The 22253-nt window shown below is 33.6% G+C and overlaps 5 protein-coding genes across 7 annotated transcripts; 2 read left to right on the top strand and 3 right to left on the bottom strand.

The window, feature by feature from the left end:
* Window positions 1-3779: 3779 nt before the first annotated feature.
* On the top strand, window positions 3780-5204 carry LOC114375757. Of its 2 annotated transcripts, XM_028333611.1 has the most exons (3): window positions 3780-4125; window positions 4324-4585; window positions 4884-5204. In XM_028333611.1, exons 1-2 carry the CDS (start codon window positions 3945-3947, stop codon window positions 4581-4583), a joined length of 441 nt encoding a protein of 146 aa, XP_028189412.1. In that variant the 5' UTR covers window positions 3780-3944; the 3' UTR covers window positions 4584-4585; window positions 4884-5204. The 2 variants fall into 2 exon arrangements, with proteins under 2 accessions (XP_028189412.1, XP_028189411.1); XM_028333610.1 differs by lacking the exon at window positions 4884-5204 and having other exon boundaries at window positions 4324-4840.
* Window positions 5205-6872: 1668 nt separating this feature from the next.
* LOC114374767 (protein ROOT PRIMORDIUM DEFECTIVE 1-like) lies at window positions 6873-8724 on the bottom strand. The gene has a single exon (XM_028332441.1). It carries the CDS (start codon window positions 8505-8507, stop codon window positions 7257-7259), a length of 1251 nt encoding a protein of 416 aa, XP_028188242.1. The 5' UTR covers window positions 8508-8724; the 3' UTR covers window positions 6873-7256.
* Window positions 8725-10034: 1310 nt separating this feature from the next.
* LOC114374868 (NDR1/HIN1-like protein 6) lies at window positions 10035-11228 on the bottom strand. The gene has a single exon (XM_028332586.1). The coding sequence runs from the start codon at window positions 11058-11060 to the stop codon at window positions 10320-10322; it is 741 nt and encodes a 246-aa protein (XP_028188387.1). The 5' UTR covers window positions 11061-11228; the 3' UTR covers window positions 10035-10319.
* Window positions 11229-14463: 3235 nt separating this feature from the next.
* On the top strand, window positions 14464-18310 carry LOC114376272 (WAT1-related protein At3g02690, chloroplastic-like). Its single transcript, XM_028334298.1, has 7 exons — window positions 14464-15138; window positions 15244-15291; window positions 16013-16135; window positions 16396-16545; window positions 17003-17174; window positions 17439-17499; window positions 17785-18310. The coding sequence occupies exons 1-7, from the start codon at window positions 14557-14559 to the stop codon at window positions 17885-17887; spliced, it is 1239 nt and encodes a 412-aa protein (XP_028190099.1). The 5' UTR covers window positions 14464-14556; the 3' UTR covers window positions 17888-18310.
* Window positions 18311-18930: 620 nt separating this feature from the next.
* On the bottom strand, window positions 18931-21628 carry LOC114376271 (uncharacterized protein At1g65710-like). 2 transcript variants are annotated; one of them, XM_028334296.1, is made up of 2 exons: window positions 20261-21628; window positions 18931-20015 (listed from the first exon to the last, which is right to left on the bottom strand). In XM_028334296.1, the coding sequence occupies exons 1-2, from the start codon at window positions 21515-21517 to the stop codon at window positions 19062-19064; spliced, it is 2211 nt and encodes a 736-aa protein (XP_028190097.1). In that variant the 5' UTR covers window positions 21518-21628; the 3' UTR covers window positions 18931-19061. The 2 variants fall into 2 exon arrangements, with proteins under 2 accessions (XP_028190097.1, XP_028190098.1); XM_028334297.1 differs by having other exon boundaries at window positions 18931-20012; window positions 20261-21627.
* Between the last annotated feature and the right edge of the window lie 625 nt (window positions 21629-22253).

The raw sequence follows: 22253 nt of genomic DNA, 5'->3' as shown, positions 1-22253 counted from the left end.
TTGCTCTGCTGTAAATTTGATGATGTGCAAAATTTTAAGAGGAACATCCTCAATTTTGACAACTCTTACAGAGTAACTTATTCAATATGCTGTCATCTTCAATTACCACGTGTTATTCTTATTAATAAATTAATTAACAAATGTTATTACTTGGACCATTAAAAAATACTAGTTCGAGGAAAGGACATAAATTCAGATATTCTTTTTATTTTTTATTACGATTGTTGAGAGAGTTTTAACTTTTAAGTAACTATTTTAACTTGAGTGTGTATAGAAAGGACGTGTTCAAAGCACGATAATAATACTATTTACTGTCGTTTTGTATGCTTCTAGTGGTTGGTGAAAGGTACACCTAAACATTGATTAGGGAGACAAAGAGTGATAGAAAGGGAAGAGTGAGAAACTGAAAAGAAGATGCCTAATTTTATTTTTTTCTAAGGGAGAAAATGCATAATAATGTTGAGTAAACTGATTTTGGGAAATTCAAAATTTGCAAGAAATTAATTGACACATCTTATTTTTCTTTATCTTAATTTTCTCTTTTAATCATATCACATCACATAACTAATAATAGTTTTTCTTCTTCTCTCTTTCTGTTTCTCTTTAAAAGTGTCTAAAAAACTTTTTTTTTTCAACAATGCTTGCAGCTACCATTTTAGCCTGCCACTATGAATGGAAGCCAATAAAGCTTCTCTTTGATGCTTGTGTCTTTGAGCATATGCTTGCTTGTAAAGCAAGTCATCGGTGTATCGTATGATTTTTCAATATTCTACTTGTAGAAAAAGGTGGTGAAATTGAATGCTACACTTTAGTTGAAATGAGATGGAGAAAAGAAAGAGTATTCAACATGCAAAATAGGATAGGAAAGTGTGAAACAGTGTTGCAATTCCTCTAAATGACTAAAAGATAAATCTTAAAAGTCCACTTTCAAATATTTTAGATTTGATACTTCAAAAAAATATGAATCGGTCGATCGAAAATTAACTAACAATAATTAGTGAAGATAAAGAGTTTCCATCAAATCCAACATTTAGTATGAGTTAATTAAGGACCCCAAAGAACCTATGGGCCTAAGGCCAGGCATGATGAAATTCTATATTTCTCCTCACATGTTACAAAAGGTACCATTAACACCACCCCTCCTCACACATAACTAAGGCATTATTGGCATCAACTTATTAAAATTTTTACAAGCATTGAAAATTACTCCATGATTTGTCACATCATAGGTGGAAATATGAAGTTATTTAAGTATTGTTGTCAAGTGTTGAAAACTTCAAAGTTTATGTTTGAGATGTTGAAAATCGAAACCCATGACCCGTCGCAAAAAGAAAAGGTTAAAAAAATGTATAAGTGCAAAAAAGAAGAAAATGTACTGCCTTCAAGAAAGACATGAATTCGAGATAAAGATTCGAGTAAGAAAGAAGCTACAATGATTATTAAGAGTCACTTGAATCAATATAGATGTTAATATTTCAACAAGTTTTAGTCATTAACACATGTTTGCATCAGATTTTTTAACCATTAAGGAAAAAAGTTATAAATTAGACAACTGTATTGTTTTTTTTATAATATAAATTGGACAATTGTATTCCAATGATTATTTTGAAACACTTGTATATAAACACTCCATAACATCTAACATATAAATGACTTCTATTAGCACCACAAAAAATGTGAGATCCGTTAGAGGACACACTCGTTAAATAGGCATTACCGGTCATGTCATTCACGCTTTGTTTAATTCACCTGATTTTTTAGTTCATGCTAAGCTTTAAGAGACTCCAATGAATGTGTTTTCTGGTGTGAACATTTGTTGTGGATCGTTCAGTCAAGAATCAACCCAAGGTTGACCAAATGAGAAAGAGAGCTTCCATCAAGTTGTTCAAAAGAGTATTGCTAACATTTATTCTCTCTATCTTAAAATAATTGTTGTTATTCTAAGTTGTTTTACACAGATTAAAAAAATAATCAATAAATAAAGAGAATTATAATTTTACAAAATTTTGCACGCCAATTATAATAGGATGAAAAAGTTTTTTTTTTTTTACAGAACATGCATTTACTATTCTCTATTTATTGTTGTTCTAAAACAACTCCAATGAGAGTTGTCTTGCTAACACACACAATAATAGAAATTTGGTGAAATTTCTCTTCCCATTAGAGAGCAACTTGGTAGGTCATATTTCAAAAGAGAGTTGTCACAACACCAATTTATCTTACTGCATAGTGGGTGCATTTGCATTATATTTTATTAAATAAATAAAGAGGCATGACTCTAAAAAGAAAAACAACACCAATTTATCTTACTGCATAGTGGGTGCATTTGCATTATATTTTATTAAATAAATAAAGAAGCATGACTCTAAAAAGAAAAAAAAAAGATATATTGTGAGTCCATTTGAGAAATTTTAGTGATTTTTTATTGGAGTAAAAAATTTGATTGAATTGTTTAAAATAAAAAAAAATGTGATAAAACATTGGACCAATTTGTTTAAACTTATTTGTTAAAAAATATTCATTTTAATAAAATAAATATTTTTTATTTTTCCAATGTATTTGTCTAAAATATTTCTGCTTTAAAAAATAATTTTCTAAAATACATTTATATGAAAATACTACTGTTGAAGAGAAATTTTGATGGATTGTTTGGTTGGAGATGCTCTCACCAACTTCCCAATTGACGTAGTACGTCCATAAAAAATGATGATTTGTTTAGGCACTAGTATTTGGTAGTTAAACTCTATTTTTCAAGACCGTGAAAGAAATGACATAGAACCTTAAAATACTACTAGTGTCTAGTAGTATTTGATCAAATTCACAATAAAATAAGACAAAAAGTAACAGAGATCCATTAGACAAATTGTTTCGAACATTCCCTTGTGAATGAATGGATCTTCTCTATCTTTGCACACACGCTGTCCAAGGTTAACTCAAGGGACACCATTCTTAGTGCCTATAATATGGCCAAGTCCAACAGCCAAGACTAGCAATAGCTTTTAATTGCTTTCCTTAAAAAAATAGCTTTTAATTGCATTGCACTTCTCCCATGGTTACTAATGTTTTAGTCCATTCTGGCACTGATATACTATTCAATTCCCTCCAAATAGATCAATTTAATAAATAGTAGTACTAAGTAACTTAGTACCGAAAAAGTAACTTGGTTTCGAAAAAAAAATAAGTAACTTTGGAAACCCCAATAGAAGCTGACATAACTTCCCACCTTCCAAAACCCCAAAGCCACCCAACGGTGGTTTTGCCTGTTTTTCTGCCTTTTGTTGCCTTGCCAAATACTCATAAAATATGTAGTATTTTATTTTTATAATAAGCAAGAAAATGTCTGTGTCTAACAAGTCGTAGGTTTGAATCCTCACTCATTATTTTAATAAAATAAATGTAAGTATCTTTGTAAATATTTTTTAAAAGTAAAGGTCTTTTCTGCCTTAGACTAGAAGGGTTTTTCTTCTTCCTAAATATTAAAAATTTTATTGATCAATATTCTAAAAGTACTAATTAACAATTTTTCTTACATTAATACTATATTAATACAGTATTATGTACATAAATCAAGTATACTTAATTTTATCTTATATAGGAGTAATATGAATTATGAAATCTTGAGTTTAAGTAAATGATTTTATCAAATCTTAGACCAATAAAAACAAAAAAATAAATGATGTAATGGACATAACATTAATGATGATAGCATTTTAGTCAAATAAAAACAAAGATAAAACGAAAACTTTACTTCCATCACCTCAGCCTTTTGAGTCATCAATATTTTATCATAGCTAGTAGGGAGTGGTAGACATAGTCAGAGAGAGAGAGAGAGAGAAAGAGAGAGGGAGTTTAGGATATGATGGAAGAATGGAATGCACCTGACAGGTACTAATAACAAGTAAAAAAAGCCATGAAATGATGTTTTTGAAGGGGAAAGAAGCATTATGGAAGAACACGCAAAGGAAGAGTTGAAGCTGCTTGAAGCTCAATATCCCAACCAACATGAACATCTAAAGAATGAGCTTAGGTCATTCATCTTTCAACTCCAGACCAATCACCAGGATTCTGAACAGCTTCCAGAAAACAATAACTTCAGCACTCACCTTGCTTTCTTTGATACAGAAGGTTTTTCTTTACTTTTTTCTTCTTTCTTTTATTTTGTCATGCAAAGAGTTTTTCTTTTTTTGAAAAATGTTAATAGTTAGTATGGTTAGTTTTTGTTTACAAGAGTTTTCTTTTTTCTTCATTCAACATTATGTCTCTTGTTTCTCATGTTAAGAGCTATATATGGTTTTGAGATGTTTTGTCATTCATTTGAAACAGAATCCACCAGCTTAGGGGAGCAACGGAAGAGGAGTGACTATGATTTGGAACTTGCTTTGGCAGACAGATTAGTGATAGAGAAGATTGGTGGAAGTTCTGAGCTTGAAACTCCTAAGAGTGTTGTGGTGAAGCATTTCTCAAGCAGGAAGAACAACAAGAGGAAAGATAGGGTCGATTTGGTTCTTGAGAGGGCACAAGTTTGTCTCAAAAAAATTAAACACTTGAAGACATTCTTATTGTCTCCACCTCCTGAAATTTGAACGTAAATGTCATGTGTGTTTAGAAAGTAAAAATTGACATTTTTTGTTACTATGCCATGGTGCTTTGTTTTGTTTGGATTGATTGAACCTGGAATAGGTTGATACTTGATAGCATAGCCGTTATCGGTTTTGTGAAGCAAGGGTATTAGATTAGCACAAAATGACTTACAAGATTCTCTTGTTAGCTGTTTTATGGTCTGTTCGATAGACTGAAAAGAAATATAAATGAGTTATGAGATAAAATTTTTGAATTAAAATATAAATTTTAATTCATTTTACTGTTTATTTCACTTATTTCAGGTTCTCTTAACAAAGCTGTCCAGAAACAAAACTGTCAATTTTGTGTGGTACACAACAAAGGTACAATCTTGAATAAGGGTACAACGGGTGCATATCCATGTAGCAGTACACTTTATAAAAAAGAAAGAAACATTTTTTACTCTTTTTGGCTAGACCATTTTGAATTGAAGAATCAGAAAGGCCAAAATTGTGACTCTGAATATGAATATTCAAATAATGACCCTGCATATTTTTCAATTTACTAAAAAGTGTTAACATGGTACATAGAAATTGATTGGGACATATGATCTCGGACTATGTAGTAACTTTTCTTGCACCTTGATAATAGTTGGATTATGGTAACGTTATTTGCATGTCAAAACATGTTGCATTATTTGTTACAGTAAACAATCTTTTATTTCCGATGTTAATAGAATCCAAAAGTTCTGTTACAGTTAGCTTTTCAGATATGTGAATCTATTACGTGAGTTATCTTTTGGGTAGAAACTATAAGAGTTATACTTGTGTATATGTTAAAGTCAGTTTCAAATTGGAGTTATGGCTAAAAGTGCCTGAAAAGTTGAGAGTTGTGACTTTAACTTACTAGAAGGATCAACTTTTCTTTATACTCTGATGTCAAAAGTTTCTTTGATTAAAAAGAAGTTAGTTACACCAAAATGCAAAACGGCATAAATTCAACTATGAATGAATTATATCAATAGAACATAAACGAATGAACTGCATTGGGCCAGATTAGCAGCGGTGTTGCTTGCTTTTTCTGAGATGCTTGTTTCTGCAAAAGTTCACCAAGGCACCGCGAAAAACATGATAAGTATATAGTAAAAGAAGATGGACACTCTCTCTTGACACCTTTTTGTGATTGATTGAAATTTGTTAAAAATCACAAATTTTAATGAATCTCATGTTTAAATTAGAAAATAGAATCATCTACAAATTTGTGACTTTCAATAAATTTCAGTCAATCACAATGAGAGCGTCAGAAAGAGAGTGTCGCAGACATTCCTCGTAAAAGAATGATTAATCACCTACATTTGAATAAGAAGTTTACAACACACCTTAATATCAATGAGAAATATGAACTTTCAGGTTTCAGCCACGAAAATGAGCTCAAATAGCAATATGCCAATATCAATGCCCTCAACAGTTCATTCCAACCAGCTACCTCTTTCAAGGACCTAACTTCTCTAGACATCATTAAAACCGAAGTTAATGAATTCACCATTGACCTGCTGTTCAACCTCAAAGTGGGAAGATGAACTAGTGTTTAGTAATCTCGACGTCTCGTAAGCAAGTTCCAATCCTTGTTTACAAATGCCTATCTTTCCTGGACTAATGCCAAATCATCATTCTCCTTCAATTAGAGCAAAACAAGAAAATGAAGTAAGACAGATGCTTCTTACAAGACAGAATTTCTTTTGAAAATAACCTAATTTCTCATTTTAAATAAGTGAATGAAATGGAATATAGTCGAAGAGGGATAGAAGACCTGACAACACATTAACAGAAATCTTGGGTTTTGATAGTCCAATGACTTAAATCACGATTCAACATAGCCAATACCTGCCAAATGGAATATGGTTTTGTTTTTGTTTCTTGTTGGCATGCTATAAGGCTCGTTTTATGCCACTCTGGGAAGAAGTCACTATAATTTAGGTGCCATAACGGGGAACTCTATTTCCAGAAAAATAAGTATTAAATTCAGTTTTCTTCTTTTTATATTATTTAGGTAACTTGAAGATCAGGTTATGAATTTATACCGATAAAATAAATCAATAAATAATAGTTAAAAAAAACTTAGATTTGCATTAGAATTATATATATGATGGAGAAAGAAAGATAGCTCTAGCATGATAATTATGTCAAGTATAGGAAGGATTGCACCACTATGGAGCATATTTGTTATGATATAATCACTGATCGAATAATATGTTTTGACAGAGTGTTCATTGGTTGAGCCATTCAAGAAAAGTGTTGTTAAAGGAATGCATAGAAAACAAGGAATTTGTATTCTTTATGGTTTCTGTAGCAAAGCTTTTGTGGTAAGCAGGGAACCATAGTTTAGCATCTTCCAATGTAATAAAAAATCAGCTACAGTTTCACAGAACGTTTTAAGAACAAGCAGAAACAAAGTAACATAATGGAGTTAATTCAGCCATTCTAGTACAGAGGAGAGCTTCTCACGAATAATTAGGAGGTCTTCCTATATATCAAACTGATTTGTGCAGAGCATTAAATCAAGTTAGAGTCAAAGCCATTACTATCCTTGCATTTGAAGTCACTTGTATGCCGAAAGCAGCACACAAGAAAATTAAGCAACCCTAGACATGGAAAAGCAAATAACAAGACACATTAACAAAGCTGTAATGCTTAAAGTCAAGATGGTAAAGAATCGTGGCTTTGCTGGTTTTCCTCTTGTCCAGTCTCATTGCAGCCGCTTGTATCCTGGAACTTTGAATTAACAGCTGGCAGACCCCGACGTCCTAAAACAACAAGATCAAGTAGCCTTCTTCTTGCATCATAGATGGGATTTGGTTCGATCAAACACCCTCGTTCATAAGCTTCCCTCAAAAAAACAGTATGCCTTTTACCCTTGGTAGACAAATAGAAGATCCCTGGGTGGTCCAGGAATAGATCCCTTATATTTAAATCAATCCCAAACCAATTTCTAAACTGGCTGATTTTCTCAACTTCCACCATCTTCTCCACCGTCAAACTCAGGAACTCGTGAACAATCGACACTGCTCGCTTCTCAAAAGCCATCATTCCAGCCTTAGACTTCTTCTTCTCACCCACCACTTCATAAGGCCCCACATACGGCAACCTTTGCCATTCCTTCACCTTGGCCTTGAAATTCTTGGTCAACCTCATCCCCGGAGGGTACCCTTGTTTGAAATTGAACTGCATTTCCATCCTATCAACACTGCAGTCCTCCTTGCAGCACTCAACAACCCTCCAATCCTCAACAGCTGCCCTAAAACCATTGTTGCAAGCACCATCAACCAGCTTCAACAAATGAGTATTTGGTTCATGCGCCTCAAACAGCTGAAAAACACCAGAATTAGCAGATATAACCGAGTCCTCGAAGTCATCAGGCAGCCCAAGCTCCTTCCAAACCTTAAAAACAGCTCTAAGAGGCACCATTCTGGATGCAGACATTGACAGTATCCGAACAAGTCTTCCAACAACATCAGGCAAAGAAGCATTGATGGCCACTGCTTCCTGCCGTGAAACATCAAGAGCAGCATCAGTTAACCTGCAAAAGGGCTTCAACTTGGAAGGGTCATAGTAAATGTGGAAGATGTGAGGAAACTTGCGGAGGAAGGCAGTGGCGCCACGGTTCAGGTGGAGCTTCTGGGAGAGCTTGGAGAGGAAATCAATGGAGACTGATGGATTCTTTGGGTTTGCAAGGATGAGGTCTTGAACGGCAATGACTTTGACAAGGTTCTTGTAGTTGTCCATGAGTTTCTCAAACGTGGGGTCTCGAAATCTTGTTGCTACATACTGCGCAGACGTAGTTTTGGATCGAAGACACATGGAAAAACGAGTTGGGTGCCCTTGTTTGCCCACAAACTTCGCACCCATTAGTGTCAACAACCCCTTTTTTATGCAAACTCGGTTTGACATTTCGTCGAACACCTTAGACTCAATTATTGATCAAACCCAACGCAACCTTCGGAGCATAGAAAATGATGTTCCCCTTTCTAATCAGTTACCCGATTCTCCATCCGATTACATGAAATCGGTGGCGAGGTACGGTGAGGATACGAAGGTTGTGGTGCAAAAGTTGCAGGCTTTGCTATCGGAGAGTTTTGGTGCAAAATGAGTTTGGTTTACTTTATTTAGTAGTAGGATTTTACCTCTAAAATACTATTAACATACTTTTTGACACATAACTTTTACATTAAAATTGATTGAAAATTATAAATTTTTGCTTCTTTTCTTCTTATTGTTGTATAATTTTTAAGGCTTAATATATTTTTAATCTTTAATAAATGTCTAAGTTTTGTTTTTTTCCTACAAACTTTGTTAGTACTTGTAAATTTAAAGTCTTATTTTTATTCCTAAATATATTTAGGTAGTCCTTTAAATAGTAAAATAAAGTAATTTAGATAACATTTAAGGAAAAAAAAATAAAATTTTAAATTTATCAGGACTGACAATAACAAAAATTATTAAAAACTAAAATAAAATTTGATCATTTATCAATAATTAAAAATATATTTAAGTCTAATTTTAACTAATATTAAAGATTTTTCTTAATATCATCACTTTATAATTTTAATATTATAAAGGATAATTTTTTTTTATTTAGCTAGTGAGATTTGACTTTGGAAATAATATTGTAGTATTCAAGTGTTATTTTTAGTTTTTGGCAAAATATTTATTCTCCTTTATAACTTTATTGTAAAATAATAATATTTTTTATTCTTTTAGACAAATATTATATTTCCTTTTTTATTATTTTCATCATGGAGAAAAAATATTTGAGTATTATTTATTTTTATTTTAAATACTTTCTCTCGTATAATTTGTTTATTGCTATTTAATTTTAAATGATTACATTTGTAATCATATGACTTTATTATTCTTTGAAATTAAAAGTTACGATATATATAAAAAGATTTATAATAATTCACATAGCTGCTAACTAAATTGTCTTGGTAGATGTGAGAAATGTTATGATCAAATATTGATGTAATTAAGAATTCGAAATATATATAATTAAAAAATTATAAAGTTAATACATATATATTATTGAATGAATTTAAATTTTTTATATATAGTTGGTCCCTTATATATTTAGTTCAATACATTATTGTAAATTCTATGTGTAGTTTAGTCTCCCATAATCAAAACTGTCTTTGTTTTTGGCTAATTTTTTTAGTAAAAATTAATGTTAATTTATATGAGTTGAATCTTAAAAACTGTCAAGTTAGAGTTGGCGTCAAGACTCTAGGAGGTTAGAAAAATACTTATAACTCACCTACCAACAACAAGCTAATTTTCATATTAACAAAATTCGAATTCACGTCCCTCTATCCATTAAAGATCGTCATATGCTAGCTTTACTAGGTGCAGAAAAAACTAATAATATTTGTCATTATATTATTACAATTAAACATATAAAATAGATAGTAATAAATATGCTACTTTGTGAATAAGAAATAGAGGCTGAATAATAAATAGCTAGAATCAAATTACATGAACTGTAACTCAAAAGTGCCAATGGAGAGAGAAAAAACCCACATCTGATCCTCCATCCTTTATGAAAAATTTCAATCAAACAAACCACAAAAAGATGAAACGAAATAGTAATAGTAATATAATATAACAATGGCATATATATATATATGTATATATATATATATATATATATATATGTATATATATATATAATTCTAATCAACAATAATAATATATGTACTAGTGAATTCATCACAGCCTAAGCTTGAACTTACAACTACTTCTAGAAATTCTAATATCATTACTAGCCCCAAGAATATTATCCACCTCAAGCTTGCACCTAACCCTGAACTTGACTTTGAAGAGCTTCAACTTACCAAGCTTAACCCTCACAGGCTGATTCACCTTAAGATTGAGAGGAACATTGTTGGTCTGTTGCAGCTGCTCCTGAATTCTATTCACCAAGCCATTTGCATCATGTGCTTGACCAGTTAGAGGCAAATCAAGCACTGTGGTGTTCCTGTGACCCTGGTAGAATTTTGGCAAAGACCCTTCACACAATTGTGTTTCCATGTACCAAGCACTTATGTGGCTTCCACCCTCATAGTATATTCCAATCTTCTTGTTAGGGTTTCTTGCAGTGATTGCAACATTGAAGGTGGCATAGAGGGTGTTGTTGTCTGAAACATTGAACTGGCTTATCCTCAGTTGGTCCACTGAGTATTTGGGGAGCTTTGGCCTAAAAACAAGGTATAGGATCCCTATTGTGATGGCAATAGCAATTATCAAAATCAGTAATATGCTAAGTGTCCAACACATGAACCTGCAGCAACAGCTTCTTCTTCTCTTAGGTGGCTTTGAATGCATCACAGGAAAAGTGCGATGAGGAATACCCTTATCATCAGATTTTGCAATGTTTTGAGGCACCAATGGTCTGTGTTGTGCCTCCACATCATGAACAGGATGAATTCTTTGATGTTCTGCAGCCATCATGTTTAATTTTTTGGTGGTTTCAAAATATCAAGAAGAAATTAATTTATCATATACTATATATGTGATAATTGCATAAATATGGTAGACACTATAGACAAAAGCTCTTGATGATATGATATATTCCTTCTTTTCCTCTCTTTTGGTTTTTCTCTATGTATATCTAATATATAGCATATTATAGGTGGATGAAATAGGGTGGGAACATGAACACGTTTAAGAGCAGGTAATGGCATATTATGACAAGGGTTGAAGCTTCCGATTTAATGTTTGACTTGAATGGTTAAAACTTAAAAAGGGTCACCATCGTTGGTTTTATTTTGTATGCAGACTTTATCAAGCACATGTGGCGATTATTTAACATCGTTTCTTTATAATACTGATGCAATATGTAATGCCGTCAAAGTTGTCGAACTAACTCTCTTGATTTTTAGTATTTTTAGGTAGGAATCGGAATTCTTCTATATATAAAATGCATATATACTACTTACCTTGTTCTTTGCATATATATAATTATATTATTTAGTCTAGTTGCTGTATAAAACAACTATAGATTCCTGATCTTATGCAAAAAGTCATGAACCAATATCATTATAAAAGAAAATGCTGTGTGAGAAAGTAAAATATAATAAACTATAATATATATATATATATATATATATATATATATATATATATTGTATAAATAATAACTTTTTATGTTCATTAATGACGAGATATCCTTTAATTTAACAGTGGCATTTATTATTTAATAGTATTTTTTATTCCATAATAAGATAACTAAAAATTTCATTGATCCTGTACTTATTATTTTATTGAGGAATTAAGATAACTGAAAATTGATAAATTGTTTTTTTATTCTCGTAGAAATTAATTATATTATTTTTGTGGTTATCATAAATATTATAAAATTAATTTTGTACAATTTAGGAATCAAATTAAAATTTACTCAAATATATTCCTTCATTTGGAATTGCTATAGTTTTCTATATCCTATTTACAACCCCCCCCCCCCCCCCCCCCCAAAAAAAAAAAAAAGTTCCTGTGTTTTCTTTAGTGTTATATATTTTCCACGTATTTTTGAAATACTACTAATTTAATTTTTATCTGAATAGTATAGTATTACTTTTCTTTTCTTTTTGAACTCATACAGTATTACTTTTCTATGAAATAAAAAAGAGGGTGTTTAATTTTGGACAATTTGAAGAAAAAAGGATTATATTAACTGAAGGGAATTCCCGAGCTTTATAAACAATTGAAAAAGAGTAGCCGTGCACTCAAAAATGTTTCGGAGTTTCAAACTAAAAATCCAAATGTTTGACAATGTAATCCCTCATTTGAATCTGGATCAAGTCTAGCTAACACAATTTTAACTACGGCGTAGCTAATTCTTTTAAACTTTCATGGATTCATACTTCTTTTTTTCTTCTTTTTTTTATTCTCCACATTATCTTTGTTGACAGCCTTGAGCTTTATCCAATAGGGAGTACAAAATCACAGAAAAAAAATAATGAGGTGAGTGTAAATGTAAATATCTCAAAACATATATGAATGGTCCTATATACAAAGAAAAACAAAGAAGGGAATACCGAGCACTAAATGGTTTATTTTCAACGCATTGCATAGAATCTTTCTCACCAATAATCAATAACAGAGAACAAAGCTCTATTCTCCAAAGGGGCAACCCCTAAATCTAATACTATGTATAATTATTAAAATAAATGAGTTGGATCGTTCAAAAAGTTTCAAGTGCCACATTATTAAATATAACTTGAAAATATATACATGACAATTTATTTTTGTTCTCACTTTGTATAATCAACTTGCATCACATATTGTTGCTTAAGTAAAACGCATCAACTTTTTTTTTTTTTTTTGCTGAATCATCCACTTATTTTATGTAAACAACGGTTTTAGAAGGTTCAACGGGTCCTTTTTCAGCAGCATATAACGCGTTCCAATTTCCAAAGACAAAGTCATAGATAACTCTTGACGTTTAATTGTTAAGAGTTCGTAAAAAATAAAAGGAAACCACATAAATTAATTAACGAACATGTGTTAATAATTTAATTTGAAATATTTCGAGTTTCCACTTACCTAACCCTGTAGGTCCAGTAATCTCTTGGTCTTGGGCGCCATCATCTCTGTGTCTTTTCTTATGTAACGAAAATCTTATCACCATAAGGACAGAAAAAAGTTGGATTGAGTAGTCTTTGGAAATCGTCATAGCTCTTACTTTTTCTTTTGTTGTTTGGCTGAAAAAATCTTCCTTTTATGCATTGAAATATAATAACGTGATAAAGTGGTTCCTTGATTACTAAGGATAATTTCTTATATAAGAAACTATAATGTTTGAATTTTTTGTAGTTTTTTATGATTTCTTGCATTGGAGTAAAATTTGACATGAGTTTCTTACGAATGGCATGACACTGTGAGAACCAAATGAGTTTTTTCTATTGGAGATGTTCTAAGTTTTATTTTAATTAAAGTTTTGGTCAATGCACTGAAAATGAAGTTAAATGCACTAGTTTTTTTTGTTTTAGAGATAATAGTGCATGAAACTTATTGCTTAACCAAATCCCGTAAGGAAAAAAGGAAGTTAAACACTTTCCTTAACCAGGCATAATGGATCAGAATCAAGCCCAACTAACGTTTAGCCCGAAACTTATTCTTTTTTTCTTTTTGGTATATGGAAAGTTATTCTTCATAGTTCATTCACTCTCAAGATGGGTATAACATTATAAGTGAGTAAAAGCAATAGATTTTTTAATATATGGTTGGTTGATTGAATAGAGTGTGTATTGTAAACTTTTTGTATCTCTTTAATAAGATAAAACCTATCATTTTTGTAACTCAGGTAATCATGAAATAACATTTTGTCTTAAATACAAAATATTTAAAAGGTACATATGTTCTTATTTCTATTTCTTTAATAACTGAAAGATAATAACTAACCAAGTTAATCATTTTAAAAAAGAAATACTATAATTTTTATTATAATTTTTTTCTCTTTTTATTTCTATAAACATATTAAATTTGATATAAATTATGTTAAGATAATTAATATTAGGTGATTAGTAAAATTATCGTGTAACTTATATATTTGTCTTGTATTATTTTTCTTCTATATTTTGGAAATATAAAGTTAGATTATTGATTGGAGACAAAATTGAAGGGTAAAAAAAGAAAGAAAGAAAGAAGTCACCGGTTTAAATCCTTCCCATTGCTATTTATAAAAAAACTAATATTTCTTGATAAAAAAATTATATTATAAATTTTTTCCTAAACTATTTTGTGGTACATTGCATTTTTCAGATATTAACGAGATTATTTAAATTCTATTTCATTGCACTTAGCAAGCAGTTACAGTTATAACTTATAACCTGTGTCAAAAAAAAAGTTATAACTTATAATAATAACCACCACAAATTTTGTGTCACTGCTTCTGATAATTAACGCAACACATCACCGAACACTACCCACTCAACTCACTCCAACCATGGCGTCGTGGTGGTGCTCCTCTCCCTCCGCCACACTCACCGTCGCCGCCGCCGCTGCCACCACTGCCACCTGCCACTCCTCTCTCATTCCTCACACTTCCCAATTTCGCATCCAAACCCTCACATTCCCACTTTCTTCCTTTCCCCTTTCCACCACCGCTTCGTCTTCGCTCCGATTTAGGCTTCCATGCTCCAACAAAACCGCCTTCGAAACCGAGCTTCCGGAGGACGGCGTGGATTGCGTGGGAACAGGCCAAGACGTGGAGTGCCTCGTTAATACCGAAGAGAAACAATCCGAACCAACATCATCATCATCATCATCATCGATGCTGTGTCTAGCGGAAGCGTTATGGGAAGGAGCGGTGTTGGTGTCGCCGTTCTTCTTCTGGGGCACGGCCATGGTGGCGATGAAAGAAGTTCTTCCCAAATGCGGCCCTTTCTTCGTTTCCGCTTTTCGCCTCATTCCGGCGGGCTTTCTTCTCGTCGCATTCGCCGCTTCCAGAGGTAGATCTCTCCCCTCTGGCTTCATCGCTTGGCTTTCCATCACCCTATTTGCTCTCGTCGATGCCACTTGCTTTCAGGTTATTGTTTATTCCTCTTCTTCACATTTCACTCGCCGCATTTATTTTAACTTAATGCAATGCAATGCTCATAGGTTTGAACTTTTGATTGATTCATTGTGACAGGGTTTTCTTGCGGAAGGGTTGCAGAGGACTTCAGCTGGTTTGGGCAGCGTATGTTGGCGGTTATTTTCTTAATCAATTTTACTACTATTATTAGTACAGTTTAATTTTGACTTTGTGTAGAAAAATGTCAACCAGAAATCAATACAAATTTGACTTCTTTAGTAATTACTACAATCAAAGTTTTCAATTTCACCATACAAGACAATCTATGGTTAGATGATTTAAAATTCATACCAAAATGATTTTTTGATTAGTTAACAGAGTTATAAATTTTTACCTGCCTATTAAACTCTAATAATAATAGTACATCCTCCTGTCTTTATTATAAGCAACAAAAATCACTTGTTTTTCTGTCTCAAATATAAGCAAAAGTTAATTAACCTTGTCTTATTTGATGAGACTATTTTTAAAATATTCTTCATTTAATAGGGTCAAAGATTTTTTTATATTTGATATCAACTTCCAATGAAAGGTAGTTTAGGAAAAAAAAAACTTATTTTTATTATGGAATTAACACAATTTAATGAAATTAACTAATTTTTTAGTAAGTGTGAAATCATTTTTTATGGCTTATAACAGAGATTGGAGGGATGATGATGATGATGGACGATGTAGTTTAATGTTGAAACTAGCGAAATTTCTCTCTGTAAAATGCTGGGAGGGAATTTGTTCTGAGTGAACTTTGTGTTGATTCAAATTCTACTTTCCAACTCTGACAGCAATTATTGTTGCTTGCTTTGATTGTTTACCGCGGGTGGATATATTGCAGATTATAATTGATTCGCAGCCTTTGACTGTGGCTGTACTTGCGGCTTTGTTATTTGGTGAGTCAATCGGAGTTGTTGGAGCAGCTGGGCTTGTACTTGGTGTCATAGGACTTGTACTACTCGAGGTAACCTTTAATTCTAACCAAAAATCAGTATATTAATTATCGTAACCTTTAAAGCACAACCCAAAATTAGCAGTTGAATTCTTATCTGTTAAATTTAGAAGGATACGATTTGCAATTGTTACCACCATCCAGAAGATTCAATTACCTAATTTACTTTTTTTTTTGGTAATTTTGAAATATACAATTTCTTTGAGCCTTTCAAATGACTTCTATGTATTATGTATTATTTAGTAAAGCAAGCACTGATGATTTTGTTGCAGTTACCAGCCCTATCATTTGATGAAAGCAACTTCTCACTATGGGGAAGTGGTGAGTGGTGGATGCTTCTTGCAGCTCAGAGTATGGCAGTTGGCACGGTCATGGTCCGGTGGGTCTCCAAGTACTCTGATCCTGTCATGGCGACTGGATGGGTGTGCTTCAAATCCCCTTTTGACTCTAGTGTTTGTTAATTTTATGCTGATTACCACTGTGTGTATGTGTTTTAATGTGTCATATTGCCTCTTTGCATTATCAGTTTTAAACAAAACAACATGGCAATTTTGCTAAAAAATGAATTTGGATATGCTGGACTCTACTTTATGGTTCGTGATTATAGTTGCAGCAATTTCTGCATGTGTCTAGAATATCATATATTTTAACAGTTTTAAGTTTTAGCAATAAGTTAGTATCTGAAACTTTTGAAATGGATTGTATAGGTCTTATATTCGTATCTTACTGATTATTTCATCAAAAATATAAAAATATTGTTATCTAAGAAAAAAGAGAGGAAATGGCAGGAAAATGGAGGAAGCTATATGGCAGATGATGATATTATGGTTTAACTCTGTATAAGCTTATGGCTCAAAACTTTACACTTCTCCGTTGCAGCATATGGTTATTGGTGGTCTCCCACTTGTGCTATTCGCAGTTCTTAACAATGACCCTGCATTGAGTTTGAGTCTTAAAGAGTACAGTTCAACTGATATATTGGCACTCCTCTACACATCCGTTTTTGGAAGCGCAGTCAGCTATGGTGTGTTCTTTTATAGTGCAACTAAAGGTCTGTATGTCTCTCCTTCCATAATCTTATCCTTTTTTTTTCTTCATCAATTATTTTCTTTTTATGCTCACATGAAATATACAAATCCCAGCCTCCATGTTAAATCTAAAATGGTTCATTTCTTCTTCCATATTGTAATCACTGTGTTATTGATGCATCTTTAGCTTTAATTTGTTTGCATACAGCTTTGAAGTTTCTTTTTGTTTTTTAAACTCCATATTGATGACATGTACCAATTGATATAGCATTTGTGTTGCACTGCAGGTAGCTTGACCAAGCTCAGTTCACTTACGTTTTTGACCCCAATGTTTGCTTCAATTTTTGGGTAAGGCTGCCTGACAATGGGATAGACTCAGGATTTTCAAGCAATTTCAAGTCCTTAAGGAGGAAAAGTGACCTTTTTACAACTAAATTTTTTTTGGAAGAGAATAACAACAATCCAGTGACATTCTTCATGATATTTCAAAGTTTTGAACCCTCTAGGTCGTAATTTTCTTTTTATACCTTTTGCCCCTGGTATTTCCTCTAGTAATTCACATTTTTTCAAATCCCATGTTTATGTATCTTCCTAAAGACCTTTGTATGACTCGCATTTTACTGTGGCATTCAGGTTTCTCTATCTTGGTGAGACCTTCTCTCCGGTACAACTAGTTGGGGCCTTAGTCACTGTGGCCGGAATATACATGGTTAACTTAAGAAGCACATCTGAATGAATTGTCATTTTTGCCTGGTTCTTTCAACCTAATGCAATGGAAAACAACTCGGGGAATTAGATGTTTTCCATGAACTCAAATTGGGAATGCCATAAGCAAGTTTGGACATGGGGAGGAAGAATTTGAGTGATATACAACTTGGGGCCCTTGTGCTCATGCTTTGTAGTGTAAATACAATTTTGTTGTTAGTAATTTAGGCCTCGAGCCTCTTCCTAGGTAATATATACCAAAAAACTTGGAAGTTACCTGGGCAGAACACAAGCCTTATATCGGAATAAATTGTTTCCGTAAAGGTTTTTTTGTTGTGTAAGATGGCTTAAGTGTTACACATTATGACTGAACAAAATGTATATATTATGACTGGTTTATGGCAAGTTTCGTGTATAGTAATCTGTTATGAAAGAAATATACATCTCGGGCCAATGACTATAATGAGCACAAGAGCAAGAAGGAAGTGCTATATTTGTGGTATAGTGTGGACTATTGGTAGAATAAAATATGTTGATGTTAGTAGAATCTGGATGCTGCGATGCGACTGTTATTTAATCAAATTGTAACCATAATTGTTAAGCTATTCAGTTTATGAGTACAAGCTAGAGTACTCGATCAATTCTAACGTGTATCCTTTTCGCATATTCTTAACTAATGATTAAGAACTTTTTCATTATGTAATTTATAAAATGAAAGCATCATAAATTTCAGCTGCACTAATCAAAATCAACAGCTATAACGAATATTGCATTGCAGCAACCCAGTACCACTTAAAATGCAGAAAAGCTGAATTAGCCAAAAGTCAATTGCAACATACTAGTTGGCGAGAGACCCCGAGATTTTAGATTGCTGAACACTGCTACAACCTTAATAGACTTTGTTCATTAAATTATGTGACATACCACCTGTTTTTATCTCCAATCTCCAATTTCCATTTGGAAATTGTAACTAGTTGATATAAATGGAGCCAAAACAATGACTGATCACCCTGTTTATACGATTCCAATTTGAAGGAAAAAAAGAGCATAAAGATAAAAGTGGAGAGGAGTGGCAAAAGTATTGTTAATATGGACCTTAATTAAATGAGAACTGGCTGCAAAGTGTGCAACTCCAAACAGAATGAATGTTAAACTCATGGAGTATTTAAGATACAAGAAGGTTAAGCCATTCAACAAAACAACATCTATGTGGATGCAGCTGCTGTGACAACAGGTATGTTGTGAAGAACTTTATTGGCACCAAGCCTACCACGCCCTATTCCACTGCCATGCTGATGATCACACTCTCTCCTTTGGCTGTTCAATTTCTTCTTGGCTCCACCCGCATCACGCCCCGCCACTTCAGATGCCACCGTTCCTTCCAAGCCTAATGGACTTCTCTGACATTCCTCTTTGGAGTAGTTCGACCTCGAAGTCCAGCAATCTTTCGATTCAACTGAACTTGGTTCCCATGAAGAAGAAGAAACACCCCAATGCTGTTGACCACTACTCACAGTGAAGCTGTTGCTTCCTGAAGACTCTTGGTCATCCATGTCCGCACCACCAAGTGAACCACCTCTATTCACTGTCACATACTTGTGCAAGTTCGGTTCCATCACATCATCATCATTGAATACTAACATCGATTCCACAACAGGGTCCTCGGCGTCTGGCTCCCTCTTCCCATAATCATTAGTAGTCAATGGAACATTGTAGTCATTCCTGCTACATTGAAAAGCTAGTGGACTTCTCCTGTCTTCCCCACCGCTGAAATTTAAGCCGGCGTTAGAGTTGAGATCAGCAACGGCTTCTAGGATGGAGCAAGCTTTGGTGACACAAGCCGGGAGAGAAACTGGTGGTGTGTTCTTCTGATGGAAGTTCTGGATGTCTTCAAGCAGCAGTGAAGCATAGGACTGTGGTGGAGGATTCAATAGAGCTTCACAGTTGATGTCTAACTCCTGCGATCGCCTCGAAGATCTGCTTCTTGTTAATGTATAGGGTGGTTTTAGGTTGTCAACCCCTGGGGGTACCATTGTTTTCACAACAACATTATCAGTAATTGAAGACTGCACTTTCACATCTTCCTCTTGTTGAACCTTTGTCTTGCAATTTATAGTCACACCCTTGTCTGATGCAGTTCTGTTGCCATTTGTTTTCTGCTGTAAGGAAAAACACTATTACACAATTCACATTTGCATTAATCACATCAATAAGTCTAATCCATCACTAAACATGAAAGCTAGAGATATAAGGTTGGTTGGGTTTGATCCCTCCTGCTAACAAAAACTATCAAACAAACAATTAACATTTGCCGATAAAAAAAATACTAAACATGAAAGCTGAAAGGTAAAATGAAGTTCAAAGCTGAGAAATTGTGAACCAAATATTAGAGAATAAACAATACCTGATTAGCTTCTGTTTCAAATTCCTTTTTGGGTCTGTTTTGCACCCTGCTGCTGCTATTGTTGGTTGTTGAATGTGGAAAAGCAAGGGAATTAGGTTCAATCTCACTCAATGGATTTCTCTTGTAAGGAGATTGTTCTGCTTTCCTTGAATTGCTGCGGCTAAGGGATGGCTGCTGCTGATTCTCACTGAATGCTTTATTACCATTTGCTCCATTCCCATTTGCTCTTGCAGGAGACTGCGAGCGCGGCGAGGCAGCGCCAACATTTCTCTTCACTGCTATCCTCTTGATGCCAGTGGTTGCTCCAGATTCTCCACTGCCATTGTTATTACTCTTATCCATCACCAGTGATGAAACAGTGGCAGGAACAGAAACCATCTTCCCAGGCCTAGAACTAGTGTTGTTGCTGCTATTGTTGTTTCTTGCATTGGAAGGTGTGGTGTTCTCTGATGATCTTCTTCCAGGAGATCTACTAACTCTCCTTTCTCTGCTGCTTGACCTTTGCTGCTGTTGCTCTCTTTCCCTGCTTGGTGTTCTTCTTCTCCTTTCCTGAGAAGAAGAAGAGGGCCTTCGGTTCGGACTTGGAGACTGGCGGTGGCGTGGCCGGTGCTGGTGCTGGTGCTGGTGCCTCTCCTCCTCACACAGATCACTGTTGCTCTCATTGGCATTGACCTTCTTTGAGTCATCATCATTGGAAACAGTGTCATTGTCACAGTGGTCAAAATCGTAGCTTCTCTTTGAGCCTGAGTACCTTCTCTTATGTTCAGCAGCAATGGCATTACCTGAAGAGCTTCTGCTAAGTCTCCCACACTGGATGAGAATTGCATCCACCTCTTCTTTGGTACAGCTTGAAGTCCTCACTCCTACACCACCACCACCACCCATGTTTGCTGTTGGTGCTGTTTTGTCACATATTGTTGATTCTTCAGTGAAAGGTGGGGACTTGGAATTGGAATTGGAATTGTTTCTGACTCTATTATTATTATCATCATGGTTCTTCCTGTGCTTGATGATGAATATCTCCTTTTTCACATGCCCTTCAGGTTCTGGTGGCACCGTCTCATGCTTCTTCTCTTCTTTCCCTTTCTTTGAATTGTCCTTCTTCAGTTTCACTTCTTCCACATTGGGTTTGGAAACATTGACAACACCACTAACAGAAAAAGGAGAATTATTCTTCAGCTCAGGCACTGTGGAAGAAGCAGCTGATTTGGTTGTTGCTGTAGAAGACCCTTTCTTCTTACTCAAGCATGCACCCATGGAATTTTCAATTTTGAGAGAGAGATGATAGTTGAAGGTGAAAATGGAAAAAAAGTGAATGGCTTGATGGTGTTAACAAAGAAAGAAGAGAAATTGTGGTAAGGAACGCAGCCCAAGAATCAATTTAAACAATAAAAAAAAAGATTGTAACCTTTTTAATATTAGTGACAGTCAAAAGAGAAAAAATTCAAATTTTGAAATACAGAGCGGGCTTGGAATTCTGCAACACTACAGAACAGAGATCCGTTAAAGGGTCAAGTTGTGTTGTCTGACCCAGGTGACCCCACAAAGTCACTAACTTTAATTTCATAATAATAACATAATGTCTTTTTTGACCATAGGTGGATGTACCCCATACGGCAAGGAAATTAGCAAAAAGAGTAACGCACGCCCGGAATTTATACAAATATGGTTAATTTTATTTTAGAGTTAAAAGTAAATTAACAAAATTGTATTTAATTATGAATGTGGTTAATAGTGAAATGATGTAGAAGAAATATTTAATGTGATGATTAATTTTGTCTCACAAGCAGTTAATATTGTTATGATATTGAGGGAGTTTGTTTATAACAAGTAATTTTAAAATAAGTTTTGAAAAAAAAATTATTTACTAAGCGGATTTGTTTTTCAAAATAAGCAAAAAAAATATATTTTTTAAGCATAAATAATTTAGACAAACTTACTAAAAAAATAAAAAGTTGCTTATTTTTATTAAATAAGCATTTTCTTAACAAAT

The sequence above is a fragment of the Glycine soja genome, chromosome 11 (assembly GCF_004193775.1).
Source record: "Glycine soja cultivar W05 chromosome 11, ASM419377v2, whole genome shotgun sequence".
NCBI lineage: Eukaryota > Viridiplantae > Streptophyta > Magnoliopsida > Fabales > Fabaceae > Glycine > Glycine soja.
Note: the sequence above shows the minus strand (reverse complement) of the source record. Positions and strands in the feature narration are given on the sequence as shown.

What these genes read in the sequence shown, in the direction of transcription:
- LOC114375757 (XM_028333611.1), top strand. Translation starts at nt 3,945, where the DNA reads ATGGAAGAACACGCAAAGGAAGAGTTGAAGCTGCTTGAAGCTCAATAT. An exon ending in TGCTTTCTTTGATACAGAAG is followed by an intron (nt 4,126 to 4,323) that starts GTTTTTCTTTAC and finishes CATTTGAAACAG; the next exon opens with AATCCACCAGCTTAGGGGAG.
- LOC114374868 (XM_028332586.1), bottom strand. Translation starts at nt 11,060, where the DNA reads ATGATGGCTGCAGAACATCAAAGAATTCATCCTGTTCATGATGTGGAG.
- LOC114376272 (XM_028334298.1), top strand. Translation starts at nt 14,557, where the DNA reads ATGGCGTCGTGGTGGTGCTCCTCTCCCTCCGCCACACTCACCGTCGCC. An exon ending in CTTTTATAGTGCAACTAAAG is followed by an intron (nt 17,175 to 17,438) that starts GTCTGTATGTCT and finishes GTTGCACTGCAG; the next exon opens with GTAGCTTGACCAAGCTCAGT. An exon ending in ATGTTTGCTTCAATTTTTGG is followed by an intron (nt 17,500 to 17,784) that starts GTAAGGCTGCCT and finishes TGTGGCATTCAG; the next exon opens with GTTTCTCTATCTTGGTGAGA.
- LOC114374767 (XM_028332441.1), bottom strand. Translation starts at nt 8,507, where the DNA reads ATGTCAAACCGAGTTTGCATAAAAAAGGGGTTGTTGACACTAATGGGT.
- LOC114376271 (XM_028334296.1), bottom strand. Translation starts at nt 21,517, where the DNA reads ATGGGTGCATGCTTGAGTAAGAAGAAAGGGTCTTCTACAGCAACAACC. An exon ending in TTGAAACAGAAGCTAATCAG is followed by an intron (nt 20,016 to 20,260) that starts GTATTGTTTATT and finishes TTTTCCTTACAG; the next exon opens with CAGAAAACAAATGGCAACAG.